Genomic DNA, 12,192 nt, shown 5'->3' on the forward strand with positions numbered 1-12,192 from the left:
CCCCCCACCAGGACCAGGTCGTGGACCTGAGCCTTGTCCAGCTTGGCGTCGCGCAGAGCCTTCTCCACGGGCTCCAGGGTGCTCCGGAACAGGTCCGAGCACAGCTCTTCGAACCGCGCCCTGGTGATGGACGTGTAGAAGTCGATGCCCTCGAACAGGGAATCGATCTCCAGGCTGGCCTGGGTGCTGGACGACAGGGTCCTCTTGGCCCTCTCGCAGGCGGTGCGCAGTCGCCTCACGGCCCGCTTGTTCTGGCTGATGTCCTTCTTGTGCTTCCTCTTGAACTCCTCCACGAAGTGGTTCACCAGCCTGTTGTCGAAGTCCTCCCCACCCAGGTGGGTGTCCCCGGCCGTGGCCTTCACCTCGAAGATGCCGTCGTCGATCGTCAGGATGGACACGTCGAACGTGCCCCCGCCCAGGTCAAAGATGAGCACGTTGCGCTCCCCCTTGCCCGTCCGGTCCAGGCCGTAGGCGATGGCGGCAGCCGTGGGCTCGTTGATGATCCTCAGCACGTTCAGCCCCGCGATCACCCCGGCATCCTTGGTGGCCTGGCGCTGCGAGTCGTTGAAGTAGGCCGGCACAGTGATCACCGCGTTGCTTACCGGGTGGCCCAGGTACGCCTCGGCGATCTCCTTCATCTTGGTCAGCACCATCGACGAGATCTCCTCGGGGTAGAACGCCTTGGTCTCCCCCTTGTAGCTCACCTGCACCTTGGGCTTGTCACCGTCGTTGATCACCCGGAAAGGCCAGTGCTTCATGTCCGACTGCACCACAGGGTCGCCAAACTTGCGGCCGATCAGCCGCTTCGCGTCGAACACGGTGTTCTGTGGGTTCAGCGCCACCTGGTTCTTGGCCGCGTCGCCGATGAGCCGCTCGGTGTCCGTGAAGGCCACGTAGCTGGGGGTGGTGCGGTTGCCCTGATCGTTGGCGATGATCTCTACTTTGCCGTGCTGGAACACCCCCACGCAGGAGTAGGTGGTGCCCAGATCGATGCCAATGGCCGTGCTTTTCGCCATGCCGCTGTCCTGTCCTCTCGGCTCCGCAACGAACTTCAGACCTGAAAACGGCCAACGAGTTCAGCGACGAGGAGCTCGGTTCTTTCGGATTCCGAAAACTGAACGCGCCGGCTCTGCTCGGGGTAGTCCTCGCAGATAGCGTCTCCGCGGAAGCTGCGCTCACCAACCACACAAATCCTAGCAGGTCTCTCCCGACTTGCAGTTTCTCTGAGGGCTGCTCTGTATTTATAGTTTTTCATCAAGCTCCGCCTTTTCCCTCCTCAGCCAATCACCGAGCTCAGTGTGCTGCCGGGTCGGGAATATTCCAGGGGTTTCTCCTCAGGTCCTGCCCCCCGGCTTTCTGGGACCAATCAGCGCCCTGAGTGTTGCCGCTCCCAGAACTCTCCAGACTCTTCTGGGGCTTGCTGGCTGGCACTGGCTGGGGGAGGGGGCAGTGGGTGGGGAAGGAGTGGGAGGAGCTGGCGGCTCCGGAGGGGGGCCGGGGGCGTTGACGTAGTCCACGCAGTTGCGTTACAATGGAGATGCTGCGTCTGACCTCATGGGCTAGTAGGGAGTAAGGATAACCTGTCTGGGCCCTGCTCAAAGTTGTAGGGCAGGGCGGGTGGGGGGTGGGGGGACACTGGCTGTGCAGTTTGGATATTGAGGGAGCCCCAAGTTATAGGCGCTCCGCAAAACGAACCGTATCAAACTGCATCGAAGGCGGTGGGACACTAGGTGAGCCACGAGTACTCTGATTGGAATGGGCTGGGAATAGGCAAGACGAATAAGTCCTTGTTTGAGGAAGTGCTGGGAAAGTTCTCTAGTTTGTTTAAATCTAAGGTATGGGGATGTGGGCCAGCCAGGGAAGGGGGATCGTTTAAGGACCGCCAAGGTGGCTGGGATTGGTTAGAGCTGCCAGAAAAAAGTGAAGGAGCTGGTCTGTTATTGTCTCCAGATAACAGTTTTTTATTTGGAAGAAGATTAGAGAAAGAGACAGCCTTTGCGAGCACCACCTCACCCGAGAAAACTCATGAGGGCTTGATTGGGTTCCTAGCAGCCGTCTTCAGACTGGCCCAAATGTACTCCCACCAATCCCTAATAGAGGGTAAAAGGCGATCAGCAGGGTTGCTAAACCCATGTGACTGATGTCTCCTGTGGAGACAAGAACTTCAAATAATCAGAGTTCAGCAGGAGACAGGTACAATGCCAGAATAAAAAAAGTCACAGGCAGAGGAACAGGACAGTTGAGTCTGGCCCTGTGAGAAATTGAAAACAGCATTATGACGCTGTCCTAGGAGTTGGCTAGGAGTTCTTCTGTCTACCTTGTACATAACCTTGTCTGGAAGAGATGTTTGCACACACAGTATGTGGCAGGATTATTCACAATAGCCATAAGGTGGAAGCAGCCCAAGTGCCACAGAAGGAATGAATAAAGAAATGTGGTATATACATACAATGAAAATTATTCAGCCGTAAAAAGGAAATTCTGACACGTTGTAAAATAGATGAACTTCTAGGATATTATGGTAAGTTAAATAAGCCAGTCACAAAAAGAAAAATAGTGTGTAATTCCGCTAATGTGAGGTACCTAGAGTAGTCAAATTCTGAGACACGAAAAGTAGGCCAAAAGGAAAACCACTAGTAGGCTAATGGTTTCCAAGGGCTTGGAGGAGGGGGGAAATGGGGAGTTGTTTAATGGGTATAGAATTTGTTTTGAGAGATAAAAAACTCTGTAGACTGGTTGGGCAACAATGTGAATGGACTTAACTACTGAACTGTATGCCGAAAAATGGTTCAGATGGTAAATTTCATGTTGTGTGTATCTTACCACAATTAAAAATAAATAAAAATTAAAAGTTCTCTCTGAAATTTTATCTCATTCTTTTCCCACAGGCCTAGGAAAACCATGGCTGCTGCTAAGGGAACAGCCATTGGCATCGACCTGGGCACCACCTACTCCTGCGTGGGGGTGTTCCAGCACGGCAAAGTAGAGATCATCGCCAACGATCAGGGCAACCGCACCACCCCCAGCTACGTGGCCTTCACGGACACCGAGCGGCTCATCGGTGACGCGGCCAAGAACCAGGTAGCCATGAATCCGCAGAACACTGTCTTTGATGCCAAACGGCTGATCGGCAGGAAATTTAATGATCCTGTAGTGCAATCAGATATGAAACTTTGGCCTTTCCAAGTAATCAATGAAGGAGGCAAGCCCAAGGTAACGGTGTCCTACAAAGGGGAGAAAAAAGTTTTCTACCCTGAGGAAATCTCTTCTATGGTACTGACTAAGATGAAGGAGACTGCTGAGGCTTTTTTGGGCCACAGTGTCACCAATGCTGTGATCACCGTGCCAGCGTACTTCAATGACTCTCAACGCCAGGCCACCAAGGATGCAGGTGTGATTGCAGGTCTCAATGTGCTAAGAATTATCAATGAACCCACAGCTGCTGCCATTGCCTATGGCTTAGATAAAGCAGGGCAGGGAGAGCGACATGTCCTGATCTTTGATCTGGGTGGAGGCACATTTGATGTGTCCATCCTGACCATAGATGATGGGATTTTTGAGGTAAAGGCCACAGCTGGGGACACCCACCTGGGTGGAGAGGATTTTGACAACAGGCTTGTGAGCCACTTTGTAGAAGAGTTCAAGAGGAAACATAAGAAGGACATCAGCCAGAACAAGCGGGCGGTGAGGCGGCTGCGCACTGCCTGCGAGAGGGCCAAGAGGACCCTGTCGTCCAGCACCCAGGCCAACTTGGAAATTGATTCACTTTATGAAGGCTTTGACTTCTACACATCCATCACCAGAGCCCGGTTTGAAGAGTTGTGTGCAGACCTGTTTAGGGGCACACTGGAGCCTGTGGAAAAGGCTCTTCGGGATGCCAAGATGAATAAGGCTAAAGTCCATGACATTGTTTTAGTAGGGGGCTCCACCCGCATCCCTAAGGTTCAGAGGCTATTGCAGGACTACTTTAATGGTCGTGATCTCAACAACAGCATCAACCCCGATGAGGCAGTTGCCTATGGGGCTGCAGTACAGGCAGCCATTTTGATGGGGGATAAGTCTGAAAAGGTACAGGACATGCTTTTGTTGGACGTGGCTCCCCTGTCCTTAGGGTTGGAGACAGCTGGGGGTGTCATGACTGTCCTGATCAAGCGCAACTCCACCATCCCCACCAAGCAGACACAGATCTTCACCACCTACTCAGATAACCAGCCCGGCGTGCTGATCCAGGTGTACGAGGGCGAGAGGGCCATGACGCGGGACAACAACCTGCTGGGGCGCTTTGATCTGAGTGGAATCCCTCCTGCACCCAGGGGAGTGCCCCAGATCGACGTAACCTTTGACATCGACGCTAACGGTATTCTCAGTGTAACAGCCATGGACAAGAGCACAGGCAAGGCTAACAAGATCACCATCACCAACGACAAGGGCCGGCTGAGCAAGGAGGAGATCGAACACATGGTTCTGGATGCTGAGAAATATAAAGCTGAGGATGAGGTCCAGAGAGAGAAAATTGCTGCAAAAAATGCCTTAGAATCCTATGCTTTTAACATGAAGAGTGCTGTGAGTGATGAAGGTCTACAGGGCAAGATTAATGAGTCTGATAAGAAGAAAATACTGAGTAAATGCAGTGAGGTCCTTTCATGGCTGGAGGCCAATCAACTGGCTGAGAAAGATGAGTTTGATCATAAGAGAAAGGAATTGGAGCAGGTGTGTAACCCAGTCATCACAAAGCTCTACCAGGGAGGATGCACTGGGCCTTCCTGTGCAACAGGGTATACACCTGGAAGGGCTGCCACAGGCCCCACCATTGAAGAAGTAGATTAATCTTTTCTGGAGCTGGAGGGTTCTAGGGTGCCTCTAAGATGAAATTTGTTCCCCTCATCTTTAAACATGGTTATGATTCCTGAATCGACTGGACCTGAAGCTAAGTTACCATACCTTTTGGATTCTGAAAGAGGAGTCTCATATACCATCTCTTCACACTCCAACATCCTGTTTCTGACTCTGGATTGAGACTCTTAGGAAAACTAGGCCTCTCTCTGAACCATTTGAAGAATTTGAATGTCTGTTATTTATTTCCAGCCTCCCCAACTTTCTTCTTCCTGTGTGGATGGTTATCTGTCCCTCAGTAAATTTGTTCCTAAAGCAAATTACTTCTGGTATTTTTAGACTGTGAGTGTATCTTGTAAAGTAGGGAAAAGGAGAGCTCCTGGAGAGACCATTTGTGGTCTGTTTGTGAGCTAATTGTGAATGATTAAGCTGATAAGGCCAAAGTATTTGAATTTTCATGAGCTAGTTGTTTCAAGAAAAGACAACTTTTGATCATCAGGCACCTTTAGCCCCAGTTAGAGTAGTTGCTAATTAGTTACTGCTTATATTCAGTGATAGACTGATTTCTGTGCTTAGGGTTCAGCTGCTTCCAGGGGTGGGTGGGTGGGGCGGTGGTGAGGGCCCAAACTTCTGCTTGATGTCCTGATGTCACTTACAGGTGGGGCCTAGGAGATCCAGCGTCTGTGCACTCACAGAGTTCATTATTACAGTCCTTTACATGCTGAAAATATTTCTACAACAAACTCCTAACAAATGTGTACTTTTATGCAAGATGAGAAATGGAAGATGTATTACAATCTTATTCCTTTAAAAAATATTTTCACTTATTGTGGCATAATATCGCATACTTATAAAGCCTTGGGGACCCGAGTATAGAAGTACGTGTAACTGTGTAACTGCATTTGTGTCCCTTTCTGTTTGAGAGGGAAATATTTTTTAAGTGACAATTTTAGAATGGGTATTTCTAGCCCCGAGCCAGACTGTTTGGTTTTACTCAGTCCTTTACAGGACAGTCCTAGGCAAAACCGTAAAAGAAATGTGGACCGAGAGAGTAATATTTTTACTGGGAACCTTTGATAAAATCGAGATTTGTGCGCAGGCTCCTCATCTCCGGGACTTCTCAACATTTTTTTTTCTTTACTTTTATCAAAGTGTAACATACATAGAAAAGTGTACAAATCATCATGGGTTTTCACAAGCTCCCCAGCAGTTTGCAATAGGAAGTATCTTTAGAGCATGAGCAAATCATGCTGGAACTGTACTTATTGTCATAGAAAGGAACAAAAACCCCTGAGAGGCGGTGAGGCGCCCTCCCCGACGCTCGTGCAGCAGCTGGGGCCCGCGCCTGCGCGGTGGGAGCCTGCCACTCCGGGAGGAAGTCGGAAGGCGGGAAGCTCCGCCCCTTTCCCGGCTTTGGCGTTCCCCTCGGCTCTATCCCCCCCACCCTCCCCGAGCCGCGAGCCCGCGGGGCGCTGTCCTCCACCCCTCGGAGCTCTCCGCGGTGCTTCCTGCAGCGCCTGCGCGACCCCGCCCCGCCCCACGCGCGGGTTTGCGTTCCAGTTGCCGCCAGGCCTTCGGTCCACTGCACCCGGCCCTCGCTCTCCCGGTCCGGCGGGCGCCCAGCGGCGCAAGCACCATGGTAGGTACCGTGACGTCACAAGGGGGCGCCCTCGGGGAGCGCGGGCGGTTGAGACGGTTGGGGGCGGGGCGGGGGTCCCTCTGGGGGCTTTGTTCTTGTGGACTGGCATTGGGCCCTAGGACTTTTCCCTCCATTCTTAGTTCCTGAGCCTCAAGTTCTTTGAGGAGAGACCTGGAAGCAAATAGGATTTTTTTCCCCCATGAGAAAAAAGGAAAAAAAAACAGAGAGAGTCGGCGGAGACGGCAGTAGGAACAGCTAGACCTCAAGGATCATTTCCCTGACGGAGAACAGGCTCCGGGAGGGTGCGGGTGCGGGTGCGGGTGGAATACTTTCTACAGTTCTCTGGGAGGCGTGGACAGGACCCTAGGAAAGGTCGTTCGTTGAGAGACGAGCCCGAGGTGTGTAGCGCAGAGCTTCTCTCTGGGGCTTTATGTCAGGGGCTCGAGGTAGTGTGCATAATCATCTGGGCTCCAGCTGTTCATCCGAGTGTTCCTTCCTGTGAAGTTTTGAGAACTGCCAGAAATGTGGCGGGGATCCCAATACCAGTATTTGGTAATACTAGCAGGGGGACACGCCTCTTACCATGTCCCTTCCCATATGATGGTTTTCCCCCTCTCGCCCAATAGCTCTTCTATTCCTTTTTCAAGTCCCTTGTGGGCAAGGATGTGGTCGTGGAACTCAAGAATGACCTGAGGTAGGTGCCTGCTCTGCCAAGTCTGTAGGGGGTGGATGTGCCCAGCGCCCTGGAACTTCTTTAACAAGTATTTGAGGGCTAGGCAAGGTGGGAGGGATACAAAGGAAATAAATGACTTGTGCCTCAAGCTTACAGATTAGCTGAGGAGTTGTATCTTGTACTGGAAAAAAATACAAAGAAGCATGTAAGTAGTAAGTACTAGAGAGAAGACAGGGCAGACGCATCAATAACATTTTTTACAAAACGTAGTTTTGTTTTTCTGATTATATACTCCTTTGACCCAACTTCTAGAAATGTAAGTATTGGTTCCTCAAGTAAAGATGTTGGTAGATTTTTTTTTTTGTAGTAGTAGCCAAAAGTTGGGGGAAAAATTAAAATAGCCATAAACAGGGAATGCGTTAGATTGTGGTATTTCCATATAATATAGCTGTTCACATAGAAATGAGATGTATTAATATGGAAAGCTGTTGCAGAATAGTATATGTGGCATTATCTCCTTTTTGTTGAAGAAACTATAAACAGAAGACCCATGCAGCCCCTTCTGTCTATACTGCTTTTACATCCCCTATCCCCTTGTATCATTAGCTTGTAGTCATTTTTCAGGAGTTGGATTAAATGCTGTATCCTTGGACTTTCCTGGTTCTTCTTCTTCTAGCCAAGTAGACGCTTCCTTTTCTTTCTTTTTTTTTTTTTTTTTTTTTTTTTTGGCCGTGCCACGCAGCATGTGGTATCTTAGTTCCCCCACCAGGGATTGATCCTGTACCTCCTGCATTGGAAGCATGGAGTCTTAAACTACTGGACCTCCAGGGAAGTCCCTAGCCAAATAGACTCTTCTGTCAAAGAGTCTTTTTTTCTTCTTAGTGGCTTCTCAAATTATGATTTCATAGAAATGTATTTACTGTTTAGGATCTATCTTTCCTACAAGGCCAAGACCATGTTTAAGCTCACCACTGTGTAACTAATGTCTAGCACGGGCCTGGTATCAATATATAGTAGGTGCTTAATAAATGTGTGCTGAAGGAAAAAAACATAGCCAACATTTGAGAACCTCCTATAGACTAAGAACTACTCTGAATACTTTACATTTGTTAACGCATTTAATTCTCAGAACACCTCTACATGATATATACTATTGTTCCTGTTTTACACATGAGGAAACTGAAGCTTGGATAGGTTAAGAAACTTGGTTAAGTCTACACAAATACTAAAAGACAAAGCCAGAACTTAAATCCCATTCTGTCTGCCCCCCCCCGACCCCTTTTTAAAAATTAAAAACAGGGTCATAGTTTCTATGCAGTTGTGAAACTTGCTTTCACCTAATGGTATGTTGCAGATATTTTCCATGTCGATAAAGTTGATGTTTAGCGTTTTAACGTTCTTAATGTCTGAATGGCATTTTTCTTAGCTGGCTAGAACTAATTTAACCAAAACCTTGCTTTTGGACACTTAGGCTGTTTCCAATTATTTGCTTTTATAAATGATACTGCCCTGAATATCCTCATGCGTACATCTTTGTATACATCTCATTTCACTAGAAAAAAATCCTTAAAGTGAAACGTACATTTAAAATATTGATACATACTACCTGATTGTCCTTTAGAAAGTTTGAATGAATGTATTCTCTCCCCAATGGTTTCTTCTTCATTTCTATGTGAGATAATTTCTTAGTGGGGGAGGCATTGACATGGCAGGGAATGGTGAGGCAAGGAATTTGCCTTTTAGATCAGAGATTTCGATTTATGGCACTGACAGTGCATGTGGTATTGATGGCATATATTGATAGATTGGGTCCATATAGAGACAAGTGTGGAAAGCACAACTACCCTCAGCAATTCTGTGAGATGACTTGTTTTTTGATTTTCCTCTTCTTCCTGGGTCTTCCACATGGCAAGAATAACTGTTATATTATAGCCCCAGATCCTAAATCAAGGACTTAAAAGATTCAAAGGTAATCCATTGGGGTGGGAGAAGAGCTCTTTCTCTTGTGCTGGTTGTCAGACCACTTTTGTCCTAAATATCTCATTCTAAAGGGACTGAATGAAATGTTACCACCTTATGCAATTCCTGAAAGTTATTGCATTGCTGCAGTTGGTGATAAGGCGCTGTCAAAAGTTTTTTAGCAGCCAGGGATGTGGTAAAACCACCACTGAGGCAGTTGGTCTCAGACACTGGATTTCAGACACTTAGAATTTTACAAAAATTAGGGCCAACAGAGAACTGACAACTTGAATTTTGGCAAGGTAAGGATTTTTTTTTTTTTTTTTTGCGGTACGTGGGCCTTTCACTGCTGTGGCCTCTTTCGCTGCGGAGCACAGGCTCCGGACGCGCAGGCTCAGCGGCCATGGTCCATGGGCCCAGCCGCTCCACGGCACGCGGGATCCTCCCGGACCGGGGCACGAACCCGCGTCCCCCGCATCGGCAGGCGGACTCCCAACCACTGCGCCACCAGGGAAGCCCCGGTAAGGATATTTTTAAAACTGCGATTTATTAACAATCATATTTTTTTAATACAAAAAAAAAAGGGCAATTAAAGAGCAGTTATTCTTAGGAGGAAACCAATGACAACCGTCAGCACACTATATACACACTACACTAGCCTGCGTTTCCTCTTTTGTCACGGACTTATGAAACCTTTGAGCGCACATCAGTATTTGAGAACCAGTTCTAAGGAACTTAGAATCTGATGATGACATGCAGAATGGTTAGGATGAAGGCAGCCAGGTTGGAGGCTGGCCTGGATTGAGCTGTAAAGTCATTAGACCTTGGTTTGTAGAAATCATACTACAAAGAGAATTACAGAAATGTTAGAAAGACATCAGCAAACCATAGGGATTCGTGGGACGTGGAGGGTGCAGAAGTACAACTTATAGGATTTGAGGTTGTGAGACTTCGTGTTGAAACTGTTGGCAGAAATGAAAGGACTGGGAGAGGTAGCATGGCTTGGAGCACTGGTATTTAGATAGCATTCCTCTTTAACATTGCAGGGGGCTCAAGGATTGAGGAAGGGAGAGGACATCCCTGTGCCTGCATCATCAAGAACACTGCTAGCTACCTACTTTACCTACTTTACATATGAGGCTCTGGTTCCAAAGCAATAGTATTTGAAAATAGCTGGTGGTTCTGGGGGTTGGACAGGCCTGAACCAAAGTCTCTGTTTGTTCTAAACTTGGGCAAGTTATAAAACGTTTCTGAGCCCCTGGATGGTTAATAGCTACCTTATGAAGTGGCTGTAAATATTACAAATACGCAGAATACAGGTCTAGCCCATACCAGTTGTTTAATGGTATCTACTAAGAGTGAGTTGGTTTAGGGAGAGGAGAGGTTATTTTAGAGGTCTAAAATAACACACTGCTGTTTTTCAGAGGTCTAAAATAACACACTGCTCTGGAAGCACCTACTTCCTAGTCCAGAGCTTAGACATATCCCGTTTTGGTTCTGCCTTTCCTGGTTTCCTCAAGTCCTTTTTTTTTTTTTTTTTTTTTTTGCGGTACGCGGGCCTCTCACCGTTGTGGCCTCTCCCGTTGCGGAGCACAGGCTCCGGACGCGCAGGCTCAGCAGCCATGGCTCACGGGCCCAGCCGCTCCGCGGCATGTGGGATCCTCCCGGACCGGGGCACAAACCCGTGTCCCCTGCATTGGCAGGCGGACTCTCAACCACTGCGCCACCAGGGAAGCCCACCTCAAGTCCTTTATTTCCCCCCAACCATGCTCTTATCCCTGCTCTGCAGTCACCTCTGTGTTGACTTTGGTATAAACTAATTGGGTTTTACCCTCTCTCTGCCCCTGACAGCATCTGTGGAACCCTCCATTCTGTGGATCAGGTGAGAATATAATAAGGGCCCTGAATGGGGTCTTGGGGAAGGAGATGGGAGAGGTTAAGGGCTGCGTACATTCATCTTGTCTCTAGTTCTAATGATGGTGTTCATCTTCTTTTCTTAGTATCTCAACATCAAACTAACTGACATCAGTGTCACAGACCCTGAGAAATACCCTCACATGGTGAGTTGTGGATGGTAGAAAAGAGCAAACACCTCTCAAAGCAGGAGGTCCCTGGGTGGATAGAGGACATTTTTTAAGGGTGTTTTCACATTTGTCTATCTTTGTCCAGTTATCAGTGAAGAACTGCTTCATCCGGGGCTCAGTAGTTCGCTATGTGCAGCTGCCAGCAGATGAGGTCGACACACAGTTGCTACAGGATGCGGCAAGGAAGGAGGCCCTGCAGCAGAAGCAGTGATGGTTCCTCCTCCCTTCCCCTCCTTCCACTGGTGACCCTTAACCTCATGTCCCAGCCCGGGAGGCCTCCCTCCCATACTTGAGGTGTTGTTTGTTTCTACATAGCAAAGGCTTTTTTTTTTTTAAGGGATGTGGATGAGAGGAATAATAGTAGGGAGCAGCTATCCTCTGTTGAGAAGGGGAGGAAAAGTAGGCTGGGAACTGCGAAGCCTTCCCTGGCCCCAGCACCTGCCTTTCTCACTTCTTCCCTGGAGATGGTGGGAAGATCTCCCAGATCTCTCCAGGGTAGCACGTGATTCATTTTGGGGATGGAAGGAATCTGTCCCGCATCGGGAATAAAATTTATGACGCAAATTCTGGTTCTGTGTGTGTTGGGAAGGGGGCTGGAGAATGGGAAAGGGGTGCTAAATTCATCCAAGCCCTGTTACTCCCATTACCCCAGCCAAGAATCCACCCCATCCCGGCATCATCTGCTGCTACTCTCCTCGGTATAAACCATATCATTACCTCAATTAGACCACACGTGTTTCCTGAACAGTCCCCTACTTAAATGGCCTACCTATCGCAGCCTTTTGCTTATCCCGTACCTATGAGTGCTTGCTGTCCTACTACCATGAAAGCTAATGAGACACCAAAATGCGTTTAATGCTGCTGGATTTCTTCCTCAGCCCAGCCAAACCAGTACACTCTTTCCCAATATCTATTGCAGATAAATAAATACAAGTGACAAAATACTGTGGAGAGTTGTGACTGGAAATTAACTTTCACTCGTTTAGCGAACAAGAGTTGCCGCT

At 48.4% G+C, this 12,192-nt stretch overlaps 3 protein-coding genes across 3 annotated transcripts; 2 read left to right on the top strand and 1 right to left on the bottom strand.

Annotated features, from left to right (window-relative positions):
* Positions 1-5: 5 nt before the first annotated feature.
* LOC113616091 (heat shock 70 kDa protein 1B) lies at positions 6-1,218 on the bottom strand (the record flags this gene model as incomplete). Its single annotated transcript, XM_027099305.1, has 1 exon — positions 6-1,218. A coding segment is annotated over exon 1 (1,011 nt), but the record flags the coding sequence as incomplete, so codon positions are not given.
* A 315-nt stretch (positions 1,219-1,533) lies between these two features.
* On the top strand, positions 1,534-5,279 carry LOC113616098 (heat shock 70 kDa protein 1-like). Its single transcript, XM_027099325.1, has 2 exons — positions 1,534-1,730; positions 2,889-5,279. Exon 2 carries the CDS (start codon positions 2,902-2,904, stop codon positions 4,825-4,827), a length of 1,926 nt encoding a protein of 641 aa, XP_026955126.1. The 5' UTR covers positions 1,534-1,730; positions 2,889-2,901; the 3' UTR covers positions 4,828-5,279.
* Positions 5,280-6,239: 960 nt separating this feature from the next.
* LSM2 (LSM2 homolog, U6 small nuclear RNA and mRNA degradation associated) lies at positions 6,240-11,752 on the top strand. The gene is made up of 5 exons (XM_027099329.1): positions 6,240-6,472; positions 7,099-7,166; positions 10,956-10,986; positions 11,105-11,164; positions 11,274-11,752. The coding sequence occupies exons 1-5, from the start codon at positions 6,470-6,472 to the stop codon at positions 11,397-11,399; spliced, it is 288 nt and encodes a 95-aa protein (XP_026955130.1). The 5' UTR covers positions 6,240-6,469; the 3' UTR covers positions 11,400-11,752.
* The last annotated feature ends 440 nt before the right edge of the window (positions 11,753-12,192 follow it).

The sequence above is a fragment of the Aethalodelphis obliquidens genome, unplaced genomic scaffold (genome assembly GCF_003676395.1).
Source record: "Aethalodelphis obliquidens isolate GAN/ISIS:26980383/991018 unplaced genomic scaffold, ASM367639v1 scaffold131, whole genome shotgun sequence".
NCBI classification, from domain to species: Eukaryota; Metazoa; Chordata; class Mammalia; order Artiodactyla; family Delphinidae; genus Aethalodelphis; species Aethalodelphis obliquidens.